Source organism: Lycium barbarum, chromosome 1 (genome assembly GCF_019175385.1).
Source record: "Lycium barbarum isolate Lr01 chromosome 1, ASM1917538v2, whole genome shotgun sequence".
Lineage (NCBI taxonomy): Eukaryota > Viridiplantae > Streptophyta > Magnoliopsida > Solanales > Solanaceae > Lycium > Lycium barbarum.
This window is the reverse complement of record NC_083337.1, coordinates 166,532,873-166,550,679: the sequence shown is the minus strand read 5'-3', so window position 1 is coordinate 166,550,679 and position 17,807 is coordinate 166,532,873. Positions and strand designations below refer to the sequence as shown.

Genomic DNA, 17,807 nt, shown 5'->3' with positions numbered 1-17,807 from the left:
GAATGGCAATAATTGTAAGAGCAATGACAACAAATGGATAAAGTTGCTTCACGAACATAGTGCTATGAAATATCTATCATATCAATTTCAGGCATAATCATCTAAAAAAAACTATTTATGACAGTTTTATTTGCTATGCGAGTTGCTTTTTTTTATTTATGTATTTTAGGAAAAATCAGTACAACGTGATAACATAAAGTATAAATATCATTATACCAATAATAAAAATCATAATTTATAGCAAAAATACTTTTAAAATAATAAAAATCAAATTTAACGGCCAGGGCGTTGCCTTTACGCTCGGGGCTAACGCTTTTGCGCCCGGAACTTACGCGCCAAATTCTAGGGCGTACGCCCTATGGATATACGTCTTTCGTTTACGTCCTGGAGTGTTTTTGGTACGCCCCGCCCCAAAAATGCCTATGAAAACACTAGTTTGAAACAAGAGCAAAAAATATATATGTACATAGTAAAACTATATATTTACATAGCATGACAATACTTTTGAGTTTACAAAATATATCAATAGATTTCTTACAAAATCTATACGAATTAGGTAAATTAAAAAGAAGCAAATAAAACAAAGTAAATAACTTAAAGACACTGTTCCCTTATTTTATCCACTTTTTTCTCCCCATTCAAAATTAACAGATTTTATTCCATGATTTTCTCCAACTTTTGATCCCTTATTTCATCCACTTTTCTCTCCCAATTTAAAATTAAGAGATATTGTTCCCTAATTTTCTCCAACTTTTGCTCAAAAAGTCCATCCTAATCGGTAATTCTCTCATTTAAAATTCATACATAGTCAATTTATGAAAACCTATTGTATGTTCTATTGATGTTGCTTCTCCGCCTCTGTGCTTATAGAAAAATCAATTTTTCGGATCGGTGGTGATGGAGTTTTGGATCTAGGGACGGTTCTAAAGGTGAGAAGAGGACAGAACAGAGATGTTGTTATAGTTGTGGTGTTTCAGCCCTATTTTTTTTTTTTTTTTTTTTTTTGTGTTTTAGGTGGCTCCCCATTAGTGCTTCTCGGTCACCTGAATATACCAGTGAAGTGAATTCCCAAAATCCCTCAAGAAAACTCAATGAAGATGCACTCTCTAATGTCAGATCGCTTGAAGTTTCGGGAGGGGGAGGGGGGTTGGGGATGTACAAAGTTCATACACAAGAAAACATATATGTATAATTTTTGTATGCAATATGTATACCCATTTGAAAACCAATTTCTCTTCCTAAAAATAAGACCAAAATTGTGGGTATCCCATTAAGCCCAAATCTAGCATACTTTGTAATTTTATTGATATGTTTTGTAAATAAGAAAAAGCATCCTTATGTTTTGTGATATGGAATTTTAAGTAGTATTATTAAATCATTTTTCATTGAAACAATCTTACGTAACGTCTGGACTCTAGAGCCTGAAAACAAAGGGGAACTTTCAAGTACATTTTTGTGTGTGGATTGCCCATCAAAAGCACTGGTCTTTAATTTTTGCCCCTCAAATTGGTGGTCTTTAATTTTTTCTCTTCGCCCAATACCTCAAGGTTTCGCAAGCAGAGTTCAAAACTCTACCTGCAGGTATAGTTTCGCATTCAAAACTCTGTCTTGCGATTTTTTTTTTTTACTGTGCTGGGGTTCGAACCTTAAACCTCATGGTATTAGACGAATGGAAAAAATTAAAGACCACAAATTTGAGGGGCAAAAATTAAAGACCGCCCTAAAATAAGGGCATTCCTGCGAATTGCCGCTTCAAATATGTACCATCCAACTAAACAGTTTGCACTTCCTGTAGCTTTATTTTAATTTGCACTTCACTTAGCCATAAATGTCCAAACGTCTATCCTCTTCTTAATTCTTTATTGCTTCTTCTTTCCATCCACCAGGTCACCCCTTTCTGGCCTTATCTCAAATCCTAATCTTTTTCTTTTCATTTTGAACAACATTTTTTTAATAAATTGTTAATAAACACAAAAACACAATAATGTTAATGCAATGCATTTCCCAAGCATTTTTCCATGGATTGTATAACTGTATCCTTCTCGAAATATTACTAGCCTTTTATTTCATTAAGGAAGAAAGATACAGGGAGAAAAGTAGAGATGTCCATCACCATTATAACGTCATAGCAATCTTCATTTCCACCACCACGTAATAAAACCATCACCTCCACATAACTTCATGAACCCATTTATGCACAACTGCACCAACACCACAACTTCATCCCCACCACCACACTTGCTCTCTGCATCAAGAAAATAGCCACAAATTCGCAACAAAAATGAAAAGAAATGTAAAGGTCTACCAAAAATCCAGCAAAAAATACCAAACTTTCACCTCAACTAATCTTACAAGAATCACATTGAGGAATCTATAACAATCCGAAAAGAAAGAGAAGTGAAACTCAGATCTAAAGAAAAAAAGATAAGAAGGGGAAATAAAACTCAAATCCAAAGAAAATGAGATAAGGAACCAAATATCAATTTCTCATAAACCTAAGTCCATGAATAAGATATAAATATCGTATACTTAATGTATAATAGTTTATAAATTTGTATATACACCTCTTATACACTGTTATATAGTATATTTATGCTACCTTATATGTTTGTACAATGTATTAGTAGTGTATAAATGTGTATATATATTGTATAACAATGTATAAAGGTGTATATATACCTCTGATACATTTTTATATAATGTATATACATTCCTGAGAGGACTTATAACTAAATCAACTTCATTTTCTCAAAATCTTCAACCTATAAATGAAAAAAAATATATTAAAACTCCACTAAAACCCTCCATTGGAACAACAAAATAGCTTTCCTCGTTGCAAAATGTTTGAAGCTCATAGGGAGGAGATTCTACCAGTTAAAAGAATTTTACCATTGTAATCACCGATAGCGGTGAACAAAATAATGTTGCCATGGGTCAGTCAAATTGATTTGATGTTGAAGGGAATACATAGAGAAACAGATAGAATAAGAAAGGAGAGAATATAAAATAGAGCATTACCAGAGATATTTTCTCTTGTTATTGTATTTGAAGTTGTTGGGGGTGAGGATAGGAATGGGGGTGGGGGAACGGAAGAAAAAGAAATACGTTGTTTTCTCTGTAGCACAAGAATAGAAGAAGACTTACGAAGAAAGAAAACTAATGTCGTTAAAATATAAGACTAGAGCTAAACTGGGTAACACTTTTTCTTCTTCTCCATCCACTTCTTCTCCTTCCTCGTCTTCTCCTTCCTCTTTTTCTGCTTCCTCCTCTTCTTCTCCTTTCTCTTCCTCCTCTTCTTCTTGTTATACCCTATTTTAACCAGAGTCGAAATAGTTTACAACATCCCGGTAATTCCGGGGTTAATTAAAGTTAAGAGTTGCTACCTAATTATTATGGTGAATTAGGGCATCTAAAGTTAATTAAAGTTATTTTCTAAAGTTTAACTCCGTTTTAAGGTCTACGAAACTTAAGATTCTAGGTAAGGGTTCAATTAGTCTAAAGGGAAGGTATTAGGCATCCTTTAAGACCCATTAATATTGGTTAACCGACCGGACTTATGTTAATTAATTAAGGCTAATTATATGAGAGTTATATAAAGTATATAAAACTATAATATATAGAATGAATAGTGCCTTTTCAGTTAGATTAGGACAATAGTTAAACACTACTTTCCAAAGTAATCAATCATGAATAAGTTTGAAAATCAAAGTTGCGTTTAAACGAGAATTAATTCTAGCTAGCAAAAAATGTCATTTTAAAGATTGAAATTTTGATCTTTTAAACAATGTGAAAAGGACTAACTAAATTATTGGTTGAAAGTTAGGCCAAACAAAATCACTTTCTCGACATTGAGATTATCTGTAAACTTGAGACAAAAAGAATTCCATGCTAGTTTAAATTATGAATGCAAAATGCGACTCAAATCACCTATGAGAAAATCTTCCGAACTTGTCTAAAGAGCTAAACGAATACATGTAGAATAGGTGATACTAACCAATTAATTCCTTATTACCTCTAACTGATTAAGCTCTTGAATTATATCTTAACCGTAACAATAATTCTAGGTGAACAGACTGTGAATAAGTTACCCACTACACACTCAAAGGCCCCATAACAGGCAGGGCAAATAAAACAATTAAAAGAGATCGACACAAAATAGCAGGAAAGCCTTTGTATAGGCCAAAATAAGAGCCTTGGATATCTAAGATGTGATCCATTAGAGAAATGAATTTGAACACGAGAGGAAATGCAGTGGTTGTGTTCCGATATAGCGGCCTCGTCGAGTCTTTCGTGAGACTCTTCATTGCTCCGGTAATTCATGCAAGATAGAAAAAGGAGAAAATAACGAGTTAGAAGATATTCTATTACCCCTTAATAGTAGCGAGATGTCAAAAATATAACAACAAATCTGTAAGCATTCATGATACAATTTTTCAAATCCTCTAACAGAGTGCATAAATATTTTCTCCACTTGAAGTATAAATATTCTCTTTAGAACTGCTATGTATTTCAAAGATTCCATTACTTAAATAAAAAAAATCATAACCAGGATCTTCCATGAGAATAAAGTAAACAAAAACACATGATAGAATTATATTATTGGCTAACAGTAAAGATTTAACAAGAAGTGCATAGAGAGATCAAGGACTTGGTTAAAATTAAGGTAATGTGATATATGAATGCGTTTGAAAGAGCTGTAAGCTAGGCATGAGATCACAAATTAATTGCAAGTTGATCACAGAACTGAAGAAACAATCACAAACCATATACAGAAGGAGCATGGTCAACTTAAGTCCAGAACATGAGATATGACATACAGGTGGAACAAAGTGACAAATTGTTAAGTTGAGAAGAGTGCAGTGATCCAAATAGCACAGATAGATTGTTAAAAGAGTAGGAATAGTTACAGAGGTTTTAGAGGGGTTCATACTTTAAATTGCAGTGAGAAGAGGTAGTTGTTCAAGTCTAATTTTGTCTCCAAGAAGTGACATTTAATTCAACAGACAAGCAAGGATAAGAAAAAGGTAGTAGTTTAGAGATTCAGTAGGCTATATGTGAGTATGATTTCAATCCAACAAGACAAATATCAAGACATGCATGGTTCTACTTGGTGTTTTTTTTTTTTTAAGCTTCAGTTGAAGGGTATAAGAACAGATTTCAGAAGAAGAAAGAAATAGATGCAGCAATCATGATATGCAGAGACAGGTAAGAACAGGGCAAATTCAACAGAGAGTGAATTCCTTGACATGCAATTAATATTTCAGCCTTAATCAGTCACTAATGCACCTTAAGACACATAGAGAATTCACTTGAGAGATGTTATATATATGCAGAATACTGGACTTAAACTCATGTCTAAACACTTATCAATTAAGCAAACTACGTCACAGTTTAAACGAAATTTACTAAAAAAAAGCGATAACCAGATAAAATGCTACTAAGACCATGTAATATCACCCTGAATATGCATATGTATCAAACTAGATCTGTCCCTTATAGGCCTTAATCTCAGCCAGTTATGGCATTGTATTGATTGCTAAGCTATATGAACATTTACAGTATCATGACAGTACCGTGCGCCAACATAATCATGAACAACAGTAATTGAACACAGATTTTTAACTAGCCTACTTGACTTTTAACAACAGCATTTAAGCTAAACATGATCATTTAACCAACACATCATATAAACTAACATCTTATCGCATACTTTGCTAATTAACTAATAAATCACGAATAGATATGCTGATCTACTGACTACAACGCCAAAAACATCCTAATACCACATTTTAACTAAAATGTGAACCGAAACAGCAAGCAATCGACAGAAACTGATTAAACCAACTAAGGGAGGGAAAATCACCTTTGTCGGGTGCAGTGAACAGGGGTATGAATCGCTGATCCACACTCGATTGTTAATATCTCCGAGCTTGCATATACTCGGATTCAAAACAGTAAAAGAGAGTAAAAAATGTTGGTATTTTAAAATCGATGTCAAGGAACAAAGTGAGACTGTTTTTGTATTTTTCAGAGAATTCTAGTTGCTAAAGAAAAGAACCCCAAAACAGAATCGAATTTGAACAAATACCAAGTTTAAAGTAGTAGTGGAAAGATAGAAATATTGAGTGTGGTAAATTATCCGGTGGTTCAAAAAACGTCTCCGTAAGGGGTGTATTTATAGAAGGTAAAGGCTAGGGTTTAGGATATTCAACTTTCAAATTCGAAAAAAAATAAAAAATCAAAAAGGGTGTCACGGGTTTGAACAAACTGATGATGTGGTACGATAATTTGAATTGAAATGGGTTAAGTTTTGTTTCAAATCCGAATCTCGTCTAGGGTAAATCGAAAATTTAAAAAATGAAGAAGAAGCCAAAAGAGGTCAGCGTATTACCGTTGATTCTCTGTGAAGAAAAACAAAAACAATAACACCTTTGCCCGAAATGGGGAGGCAAGGTCTGGAATGGCAAAAGGGATTCGAATCTTAGCCGGAAATGGCGTTTTGTGAGATGGGTCGGGCTGGAGGAGTGAGGAGGCGAGAGTTTAGGGTTTTAGGTTTGGGGTGAAGCGGATGAAACGATGAATGGAAATAGACCGTATATTTGTTTCATTGGGCCGAGTCGGGTAATAGAATAATGTGGGCTGGATCGGGTCAACGAATGGTAATGGGCTGAAAGGTAATGGATTAAAGTGTGGGCTGGGTGAAATCCGAATTTGGCCCTTTTCTTCCTCTAATTAATTTATTTGGACATCTTCATCTTAATCATTTGGACTAGGATTAACCACTTTCAAATATATAATACAACTTCTTATTAAAATAAATAACCGTGCAATAAATATTTAAAATATTAATACAGTGCTTTCTTAAGTAAATTTGAAATAACTCGTCTAAATTATTAACGATCAAGAAGCGCAGCTAAAATTAATTGAAGGAAAAATGAGACAAAATTGCGTGTTAACACTTTTCCTCCTATTCCTCCTCCTCCTTCTTCTTCTCCTTCTTCTGCTCCTTCCCCTCCTTCTCCTCCTCCTTCTCCTGCTCCTTCTCCTTCTCCTCCTCCTCCTTCTCCTCTTCCTTCTCCTCCTCCTTATCCTTCTCCTTCTCCTCTTTCTTCTTCTCCTTCTTGTCCTTCTTCTCTTTCCCCTTCTCCTTCTCTTGCTTCTTCTCCTCCTCCTTCTCCTTCTTCTCCTGCTTCTTCTCCTTCTCCTTCTCCTTCTCCTTCTCCTGCTTCTTCTCCTTCTCCTTCTCCTCCTCCTTCTTATCCTTCTCCTCCTCCTTCTCCTTCTCCTTCTTCTTCTCCTTCTTCTCCTTCTTCATCCGATAGATTATGAGTAGACACAACTAATCTTTTGAACTCGAAAATAACTTGTTAAGAAACCTAAGTGAATTAAGATAGTCCTTCTCCTCCTCCTCCTCCTCCTCCTCCTCCTCCTCCTTCTCCTCCTCCTTCTTCTTCTTCTTCTTCTTCTTCTTCTTCTTCTTCTTCTTCTTCTTCTTCTTCTTCTTCTTCCTTCTCCTCTGTCTCCTCCTTCTTCTTCTCCTTCTCCTTCTTCTTCTCCTCCTTCTCCTCCGTCTCCTCCTTCTTCTTCTCCTTCTCCTCATTTTTCTTCTCCTCCTCCCTCTCCTCCTTCTTCTCCATCTCCTCCTCCTCCTCCTCCTCCTCCTTTTTCGCTTCCTCCTTCTCCTCCTCCTCCTCTTCCTTCTCCTTCTCCTTCTTCTTCTCCTTCTCCTTCTTCATCCGATAAATTATGAGTAGACACAACTAATCTTTTTAACTTGAAAATAACTTGTTAAGAAACCTAAGTGAATTAAGATAGTATTGATTTTTGAAGGGTTGCCTCAAATTTAATTAGTGGAATTGGTTATAGAATGTCAGATATTAAACTTGGAGTCATTTGAAGTTGATTTGGACATAATTGAATCAATTTTGAAGCACAAAAACATATGTCGATGAAATTTCTCAGAAACTTCCGATGACACTAGAAATTTCGAACAACTTGTTCCGATGTTACAATTTAATAGGTACTAAACTCCTTGTGATGCGCTAGAACTCATGGCAAACTCGTCCATCAGTAGCTCCTACTAATCCACCATGAGTTCTGACAAGCTCATCCATAAAAAACTCTAGGTGATCTACTATGACATTTTTGTAAACTCGTGGTGATCCGCCATGAGTTATGGTAAACCCTTCCATTAGAAACTCTTGGTGATCCGCTAAAATATTTAGTACTAATTCCTGGCAATCCGTCATGAGTTGTGGTAAGACAAGTCTTCTAGCAATTCACATAGAATTGACTTCAACTTCTTGCCCGAAAATTATTTTCGCACAACTTATATAAATAGGGGCAAACATTAAATAAACAACATCGAAATAACTTGTTTGCATAAACCTCCCAAAACAATCTCTCTCATCCCAATCCAATGTGGTATGTATGAGAGTAAGGACGGAGAAACCGTAATAAGTTACTTACATCTATTGTTAGTATCACCAGTAAATTTTTGGTGTGTATATATATATATATATATATTCATTAACAGTAGATTTTGTGAAACACAGTCATTTGTAGAATATTGCATGAAGAAAATTTAGTCTATTCAAATTTATTTCAACGTAGCTTTTCTCTCCAAGATTTAGAAAGTTGTACAATATGTTAAATCGAGCAGCAATGATTCTACTCATGTTTTACTTATTTCCGTGAATAGACACCACTAGTTTCTCCTCTTGATACCTTTAACCACTTCCAAACTTATGACATACAAATCTGTGAATATTATTACTCATATATTGTACTCCTCTTTGAGTCAATCTGGATCTTAGAGCTCCATTTAATTGCAAAAGTACAAGGAAAAAAAAGGAACAAATAAAGTTTTTGCTTCATGAAAATCCAGCTTGTGTAATGTGGTCCCAGCATAGGTGTATTTTGTCCTGGCCACCAACTCCGACCATCTTAACCTATAAATGCAACCTTTCATTACAGCATTAGAAAACAACCAAAAAACAAAAAGGAACTATTTTTTTCACAAGGATTAATGCATCTTAGAGATGTCCCATTTTATTTATTATCAAGTATAGATAAGAAAGAGGCTCTTTTTGTAAACAAACAAATGAACAATAATTGATTTTTAACTCTTGTACCTTCTTTAAAAAACACACACATAAAGTTGGTCACTTTTGCATCTTTTCTTTCGTATTCCTTCTTGTTTGTTTGGTAATTATTGATATTTCATTTGTAGCTGCATCTGCCCTTTCTTTATAGAGAGCTTCCTCTCCAAGCCTCATTATCTAGTGTATGAATAAATTTCTAGAACATTGGTGAGTTTAGTACGGGAGCTAGAAATTTATATAGAAGATTTAAAAATAATAAAATTACTAAAACGTCATACCTGCAATTTGAATTTATGACCTCAATAAATTTTTGGACCCCTTAAGCACTTTACTAAATTCTTTTATTATGTCAAGAAAATTCAACAATTTTTATATAACTAAAAATCTATTTTTACCTTATTTGCATAATACGATTTTTCAAGCGGGAGAATTCAATTGAACCTCATCCCCAACCTGGCTGCACCACTGGACGAGTCATGTGCCACTCTCCTCACAAACTGAGGCTCAAGATAATTTAATTAAGGTTAAACCCATCGATAGACATTTGTGGTTGTTCGGTTCTTTCACTTGAACACCTCAACATAACCTTGTTTCATTTAGGCACCTAAGGTAGGGTCCAACTGTGCCATATAGACATGCTTCGCTGAATCAGCCAAATTTATAAAGTGTGTACAATACACTCGCAGCTGACGTGGCAAGTTACGAATAAAATGAGTACATGTGTCTTTCTTAATTAAAAACACTATTTTAAAATATTTAATAACAAATTAAAAGTAATAATCTAAAAAAGAAAAAAAACATGATTTACACCGAATCAAAAAAGGACACATTATTAACAAAAAGAAACAGAAAAAAAGGACACATTGAAAATTCTGAAATGAATAGGTGTTCTTCACCATCTTCATGCTGTTCTTGTTACAATCATGATTTAAATCCAAATTTTCAAAAAGAAACTCCTCCAATTTGTTATAACTTCAGCTAAAGATTCCCCACGAAGACTCAAAGACAATCCAACATTAATTTCTCAAAATTTTTATCAAACCAATTAACTCATTTTAAACCTTTAAGCTTTCTAAAGACTCCATTAATGGCAAAAAAAAAAACTTTTTGGGAATTTTATTTTTCTTTTTTTTATTAAATAGATTTTTTCAAAGAAAAATCATCTTTCTTGTCCCATAAATGCTTAGGGAGACAGAGGGTGGTGGCGGTCTTGATTTTTCCTGTGAACAAGTTAGCAATGGTGGAAGGTTTGTTAAATGGAGAAGAAAGAGAAAAAGAATAAAGAAGAAGAAGAAGAAGAAGAAGAAGAAGAAGAAGAAGAAGAAGAAGAAGAAGAAGAAGAAGGAAATAAAAAGAATTAAAAAAAACTGTTTTTTGGGCTATTCACTCGCCAGTTTGGTGTGGAAATCACGCGAGTTGCCAAGTTAGCGAAAAGTGTCTAAATGGCATAGCCGGGCCCTATCTCAAGTGCCTAACTGAAACAAGGTTTAGTTGAGGTGTTCAAGTTAAAGAACCGGACGACCACAAGTGTCTATCGATGGGTTTGACCTTTAATTAATAGGCGTTGGACATGCGAATTCAAACCATGGTTTTATGTCATGAGATGAAATCAGCGCTTGGACATGCGATTTCATCTCATGATTTCATGTCATGAGATGAAATCCCAAATCATCCAAAAGGCATGATTTGAGATTTCAAACCATGGTTTCAAAAATTTTAAATGTAAAACTTGACCCATAAGTTTATATTTTATAAACAAACACCCATAAGTTGATAGATATTTTTAATAATTACTCTCACCAATCATTTATCAACCTCATTAACCTCTAACAACCTTTATTTGTGTTCTAACTTCTACCAAGTCATAGCTACATTACTATTCATGTTAAATTTTCTTTTTTATTGAACTAAAGTTTGATCAATTGACGTTATACTTTTTAGAAATGTCTTCTAGTAGCGTATTAATTTTGTTATCAACTATGACTTACTCATCTGGTAAGATTGTATAAGAATTGAGAATGTTTTAATAGTTTTCACAACTTGTAGGGTTTTTATGTCTATAAGAAAAAATACAACTTAAGAAATCCAAATCAGGAACGGACCTATGTGCAATTTGGTGGTGCTCCAGCATTCATTAAACCCGGCATTTAAAAAAATATATGAAATTTGGGTGTAAATATTAAAAAATCACCCGGGAAACCAATAACATAGTTGGGTGTTTTAGTTTCCAGGCCGGAACCATAAAGGTTTGTGCGGCTGGGACTTGTATTCGAACCCTTCCTCAACATTTTACCATTTTGGTTAATGATAGCATTAAAATGAGGCACCCACGACCCTTAAATCCTGGGTTCGCCACTAGTCCAAACGGCACCTTAGATTTAGCAGCTTTTTGTATCCTTACAAAAATTTTTAAAAAAAAAAAAAAAACTGTTGCAGTGGCAGAGCCACTCATGGCCAATGGTACTAGTATATGGATTAGATATTATAGTTAACTGGATATAAATTAAATTTTGAACACCCTTAAAATAATTGAAATAGATAGCTTAAAGGTAAAGGTATTCAATTTTACCTAAAAGTCACGGTTTAAAGCTTGCGTCAACCGCTGGTCATCTTATTTCTTTAAAAGAAAACATACAAACAATGTCTGAAGCTACTTGGTTGATTTATATTTGCACTTATTTTCTTCCATATTCCGACTAAACTTATTTGTATTTGAGTTATGATGCATTTGGTTTATTCCTATGTGGAGTTACGTTAGACTCATTTGTTGAAGCTTCTTTAGTCTTACTTCTCTCCTCCCTATTTCTTAGAAAAGAAGAAGGCGTATTATTAAAAAGAAGACAAAGAAAAGAAGAATGTGTTATAAACTGCTTGTACATATTGTCCGCTTTGGCGCACCTCACGGCTTTAAAACGCGTATACAAGTAAAGGCTTCAGGCCCAGCTTATAAGCACGCACACAATCTCGTGTGCGAGCGATGTGGGAACTTCAAGTTCACAACACACACACCCCATCGCGAGCATCGTGCTGATAACGTGTTATAAACTGCTTGTACATATTGTCCGCTTTGGCGCACCTCACGGCTTTAAAACGCGTATACAAGTAAAGGCTTCAGGCCCAGCTTATAAGCACGCACACAATCTCGTGTGCGAGCGATGTGGGAACTTCAAGTTCAGTAAAGGCTTCAGGCCCAGCTTATAAGCACGCACACAATCTCGTGTGCGAGCGATGTGGGAACTTTAAGTTCACAACACACACCCCCCATCGCGAGCATCGTGTTATAAACTGCTTGTACATATTGTCCGCTTTGGCGCACCTCACGGCTTTAAAACGCGTATACAAGTGGAGGGTCTTCTGGCCCCAGTCCACAACAGAGGTTTCGAGCATCGTGCTGATAACGTGTTATAAACTGCTTGTACATATTGTCCGCTTTGGCGCACCTCACGGCTTTAAAACGCGTATACAAGTAAAGGCTTCAGGCCCAGCTTATAAGCACGTACACAATCTCGTGTGCGAGCGATGTGGGAACTTCAAGTTCACAACACATATGTTATAAACTGCTTGTACATATTGTCCGCTTTGGCGCACCTCACGGCTTTAAAACGCGTATACAAGTAAAGGCTTCAGGCCCAGCTTATAAGCACGCACACAATCCCGTGTGCGAGCGATGTGGGAACTTCAAGTTCACAACACACCCCCTCATCGCGAGCATCGTGCTGATAACGTGTTATAAACTGCTTGTACATATTGTCCGCTTTGGCGCACCTCACGGCTTTAAAACGCGTATACAAGTGGAGGGTCTTCTGGCCCCAGTCCACAACAGAGGTTTCGAGCATCGTGCTGATAACGTGTTGTAAACTGCTTGTACATATTGTCCGCTTTGGCGCACCTCACGGCTTTAAAACACGTATACAAGTAAAGGCTTCAGGCCCAGCTTATAAGCACGCACACAATCTCGTGTGCGAGCGATGTGGGAACTTCAAGTTCACAACACATACCCCCCATCGCGAGCATCGTGCTGATAACGTGTTATAAACTGTTTGTACATATTGTCCGCTTTGGCGCACCTCACGGCTTTAAAACGCGTATACAAGTAAAGGCTTCAGGCCCAGCTTATAAGCACGCACACAATCTCGTGTGTGTTGTGAACTTGAAGTTCCCACATCGCTCGCACACGGGATTGTGTGCGTGCTTATAAGCTGGGCCTGAAGCCTTTACTTGTATACGCGTTTTAAAGCCGTGAGGTGCGCCAAAGCGGACAATATGTACAAGCAGTTTATAACACGTTATCAGCACGATGCTCGAAACCTCTGTTGTGGACTGGGGCCAGAAGACCCTCCACTTGTATACGCGTTTTAAAGCCGTGAGGTGCGCCAAAGCGGACAATATGTACAAGCAGTTTATAACAGAATGCGTATTGTTAAAAAAAAGACAACGAGATCTAATAGCAAGTCAGCTACCACTTATTGTGTTCTCTTTTCTTTTTTAATTGCTTTTGTGAAAATTTTAATTATCCAACTTTATTCTCTTTCTTTTTTTCTTTTTTCAAAGAAAATTAATTAGTCGTTATCTCTCGCTTTGTAACATTCTCAGAATGCCCCTTGTTGTTCTCTACTTGTGGGACTATGTACACTGAGTATGTTGGTGTTTGTTGTTGCTGTCATTTGATACTGTAATCACCGTAAGAGTTTTCTAGTAATGAAATTTATCAAGAATAACTTGCGAAATCAAATGGACCATAAATCTTTAGGCGGGTGTGCAGTGATGATGTTAAAAAAATTTCGTTGCGCTCATTCATCGGAAAAAAATTATATACTTATCATCATTTGAACAACCTTATCAAAATTTCTGGCTCTATCACTTATCTGTTGTCACCAAATATAAAAGCACCTACTTTAACCTTAAAAAAATGGTTCAAAGATAATATAGAAAAAACACGATTACAGTAATAATGGATTTTAGAATTTTCTGCTTTAATTTCACAAACTATATCAATACTGGACAACAAAAACTAGCTACTCACCACCGTTAGGTGATATTCTTTCCTTTTTAGTTAGTTTAAAAAATAATGATATTATTCGTTATTTAGTAATTTAGCTTCAAATTTTTCATTTTACCTTTAATGAAATGATTTATAACTAAAAAAAATTCTAGGGCTTATTTCATATCATAAATTTGAAAAATCTTTGTTCTTCTTCTTAAATTTCATGTCCAGTCAACCACCTTCGTATAAATTGGGACTTAGGAAATATATAATTTTGTTTTGCACAGTTAATACACCTGTCACAATTTATTCTCTCTATATATTATTATCCTTGTCAAAGGAATAGTATAATACTCCTAGGCCCTAGCATGAGAGAATATGAATGCAATAATTCAAATCAATATCATGGACCATGATACACCGTATTCATCACACATCAACCCCTAGAGGGGCCACCAAAGGTCAAAGGAAACTGTTTGTGGAAGCCAAGATCCAAAGAGGCATCACTCTCTGTTACCACCTAGAGAGAGATAGACACCTCTACTCTCTTCTTCCATCTTCACAAAAATGGCTATCACAATTTCCATTTCCCATTTTACCCCTACTACATTCCTCTATTTCCTTCTCTTATCCACTTCCCATCCCATTTTCGCCATTAACATCACTAATCTCTTATCATCTTACCCTAATCTCTCCGACTTCACTAATATCCTTTCCAACACCTCCGTTACAACCGATCTAGCCCAACGCTCTTCCTTAACCATCCTCGTCGTCCCTAACAACTTCCTCCGCCGTCAACCACCGTCAAACGCCGTTAACCTCGCCGACATCCTCCGTTACCATGTCCTTCTTGAATACCTTTCTTGGCCTGACCTTAAAAGCATACCACCCAAAGGAAAAGTCGTCACAACTCTGTTACAAACCACTGGTCGTGCCCCGAATAGCTTCGGGTCGGTTAACATAACCCGAAATAGCAATACCAATACAATCACAGTTCATTCACCAACTTCAAACGCTACAATTCTTGAACTTTTAAAGACACTTCCTTATAATATATCTGTTTTTACGGTTGATTCGTTGTTGGTGCCTAATGGGTTTGATCTTATGGCTTCTGAGACTAGACCTCCTTTAGGTCTTAATATTACGAAGACACTTATTGATGGTCATAATTTTAATGTTGCAGCTTCAATGTTAATTGCTTCAGGGGTAGAAGAGGAATTTGAAAGAGATGAAGGTGGGGCAGGATTAACGTTGTTTGTTCCAACTGATGATGCATTTTCAGACATGTCATCTTCGAGGGATTTCCAATCTTTACCAGCTGAGAAAAAAGCTGTTGTTTTAAGGTTCCATGTTTTGCACTCTTATTATCCGTTAGGTTCGTTAGAAAGTATAGTTAATCCAGTTCAACCAACATTAGCTACAGAACAAAATGGTGCTGGGAGTTTTACCCTAAACATTTCAAGATTCAATGGTTCTGTTGGGATTAATACAGGAATTGTTACAGCGTTTGTGACACAAACATTGTTTGATCAGAACCCTGTGGCAATATTTGGTGTATCAAAAGTGCTGTTACCTAAAGAGTTCTTTTCAATTGATGTGAATAATAAGACTATAGAATCTGGGGTAGCTTCACCACCGGAGATTCCTTTATCGCCGGAATATTCGCCGGGAATCTACGGTGGCCACTTGTCATCACCACCAGTGTTAGGGAATGTGACGTCATCGACGACGAATGTTGGGAAAAAGGAAATCTTCTTATGGTGCATAGGGTTCTTCTACCTACTACTACTGGTCATTAATTAATTGTTGAAATTATAATTTATTTTTTTGGTCTTGCCATTATTATTTTACCCTTTTTTACACGGCATATTGAAAATTGGATGCTGCTACCAGAAAAGCAGCCATTTTTCAATTGGGATTCTTGGGAGTATGTTTAATTCTGTGTCTCTATCTGGAAGTGATTTTTAGATTAGGGAATTTTTTGCATTTGTAATATCCATTTCTTGTAATCTTGTAAAGCTTCAATTTTTTTTTTTTTACTACGATGAATCGTTGAGTATATTTATAATTTATGTAAAGATAAGGTTTTTCGAATTTCTATGGTTAATTTTTTATTCATATTTCATAGTGCCACTGATTGCAGAAAAAAGTGGACATCTTTGCACTTTTGCAGATATGTGTAAATGTGTCATCAAGCACACAGTTCGTCCATTGTGATGTAATGGTTCAAAATCTCTTCACAGGACCCTTTTCAGAAATTCAGCTGATTTTCAGGTAAATTTATTAGTATTCCATTTTCATAGTACTAATTTATATGAAAAGCTGAATGTTACAGTGGATGAAAGATTTATAGTTTGCTGAAATATTGGATCTCTAACAGAAAATACTAGATTTTCCATTATAAAATATAGTAAACCAGAAAGGGAAAGAGAAAATCTCTTTGAAGTGTTGGGATGTACTTAGATTCTGTAAGGAGCTTTTTGTAGAAATGTACTTAGCTGCTATTACCCGAGTATTCTGTAATTTGAACTCAGCCAATGCAAGTGCCCAACCAGACCCACTTTACATTCTACCCTCAAGACTCTACTTCGTGAGATTTCACTAGATATCTTGTAGTTGTTGTTTTGAGCACTTCGACTAATTCAATGGGCACCTGCCAACCAAGATCTTATTTTACGCATTTTTGGTTGGTAAGAGGATGCAAGAAGGGGACATATAGGTCATATAATAGTATAGAAGAAAAACAATAAGGGGACGTAGAATTTTGCTATGGAGTACGTGTCTACATGGCTTTGGTTCGATGTAGTGACACCTAATGCGTGGATTAGGTGCACATCGCATATGTCACATCGATGTAGTGACACTTAATTTTTTTTCTTTCTTTTTCTAAATAAATTGAAGAGAGCAGATACAATGAGTTAACATTAATGTCATTGAAGAACAAAATAAGTTAACGTTAATGCCATTGAAGAACAAAAATAAGAGGGGAAACTAATGAACTCTGTCCTAATAACTGAAGAATCCAGTACTAATTTTAATGCCATTTGCAATTCCTTCACCTTTACTTTATTACCACTAAGAAAGAATACTGCTGGGTATGTTATTGTTGGTGTTCAAACTCAATTTCTGAAAATTCCCCAATTTAAACAATATCCACTTATCTAAATCCCTTATTTCTCCACTTTTTGTTACAATTTCGTCCTTTGAAGCTTCATATCTTCAGTTACAAAGCACGCAAAGCAAAAGACTCACTTGAATTGCCGTGGTATGCTTGAAACGAGGGGGAAGAAGGAGAGGGAGAAGAGGGGTGAGTGGGGGCGGAGGGACGGGGGCAGCAGCAACAGCACAAAAATGAAGAAATTGCACAGTTTGTCCTTCAAATGGGATGGTCTTTAATTTTGAGGAAGAGCCTCTAAAATGGTTACGGAAGAAATGAGGTTGCTAATAATAATAATAATAATAATAGTAATAATAGGTGAAAAAAGATGACGTTTTGGAGAGAACTATACGAAGAAAGGATGAGCCTTTGCCAAAAGAAATTGGTGTAGTACAGTAGAACAATAGTAGCATAGTTGTCTTTAGATGTGAAAGTTGAAGAAAAAAGGCTCTTTGGTCCTTTAGAATCTATGGCAATAATACATTGGTTAAATCCAAACGTTTATATGTCCTTGTAGATTCTTGTCCTTAGATATTTTTAAGGGTCACTATTAGCTTTGATC

General features: G+C 35.7%; 1 protein-coding gene across 1 annotated transcript; it reads left to right on the top strand.

Annotated features, from left to right (window-relative positions):
* The first annotated feature begins 14,454 nt into the window (after window positions 1-14,454).
* Window positions 14,455-16,182, top strand: LOC132605631 (fasciclin-like arabinogalactan protein 4). Its single transcript, XM_060318805.1, has one exon. The coding sequence runs from the start codon at window positions 14,656-14,658 to the stop codon at window positions 15,889-15,891; it is 1,236 nt and encodes a 411-aa protein (XP_060174788.1). The 5' UTR covers window positions 14,455-14,655; the 3' UTR covers window positions 15,892-16,182.
* Window positions 16,183-17,807: the final 1,625 nt, after the last annotated feature.

Excerpts from the sequence above, each read along its gene's own strand:
- LOC132605631 (XM_060318805.1), top strand. The coding sequence starts at position 14,656 with ATGGCTATCACAATTTCCATTTCCCATTTTACCCCTACTACATTCCTC.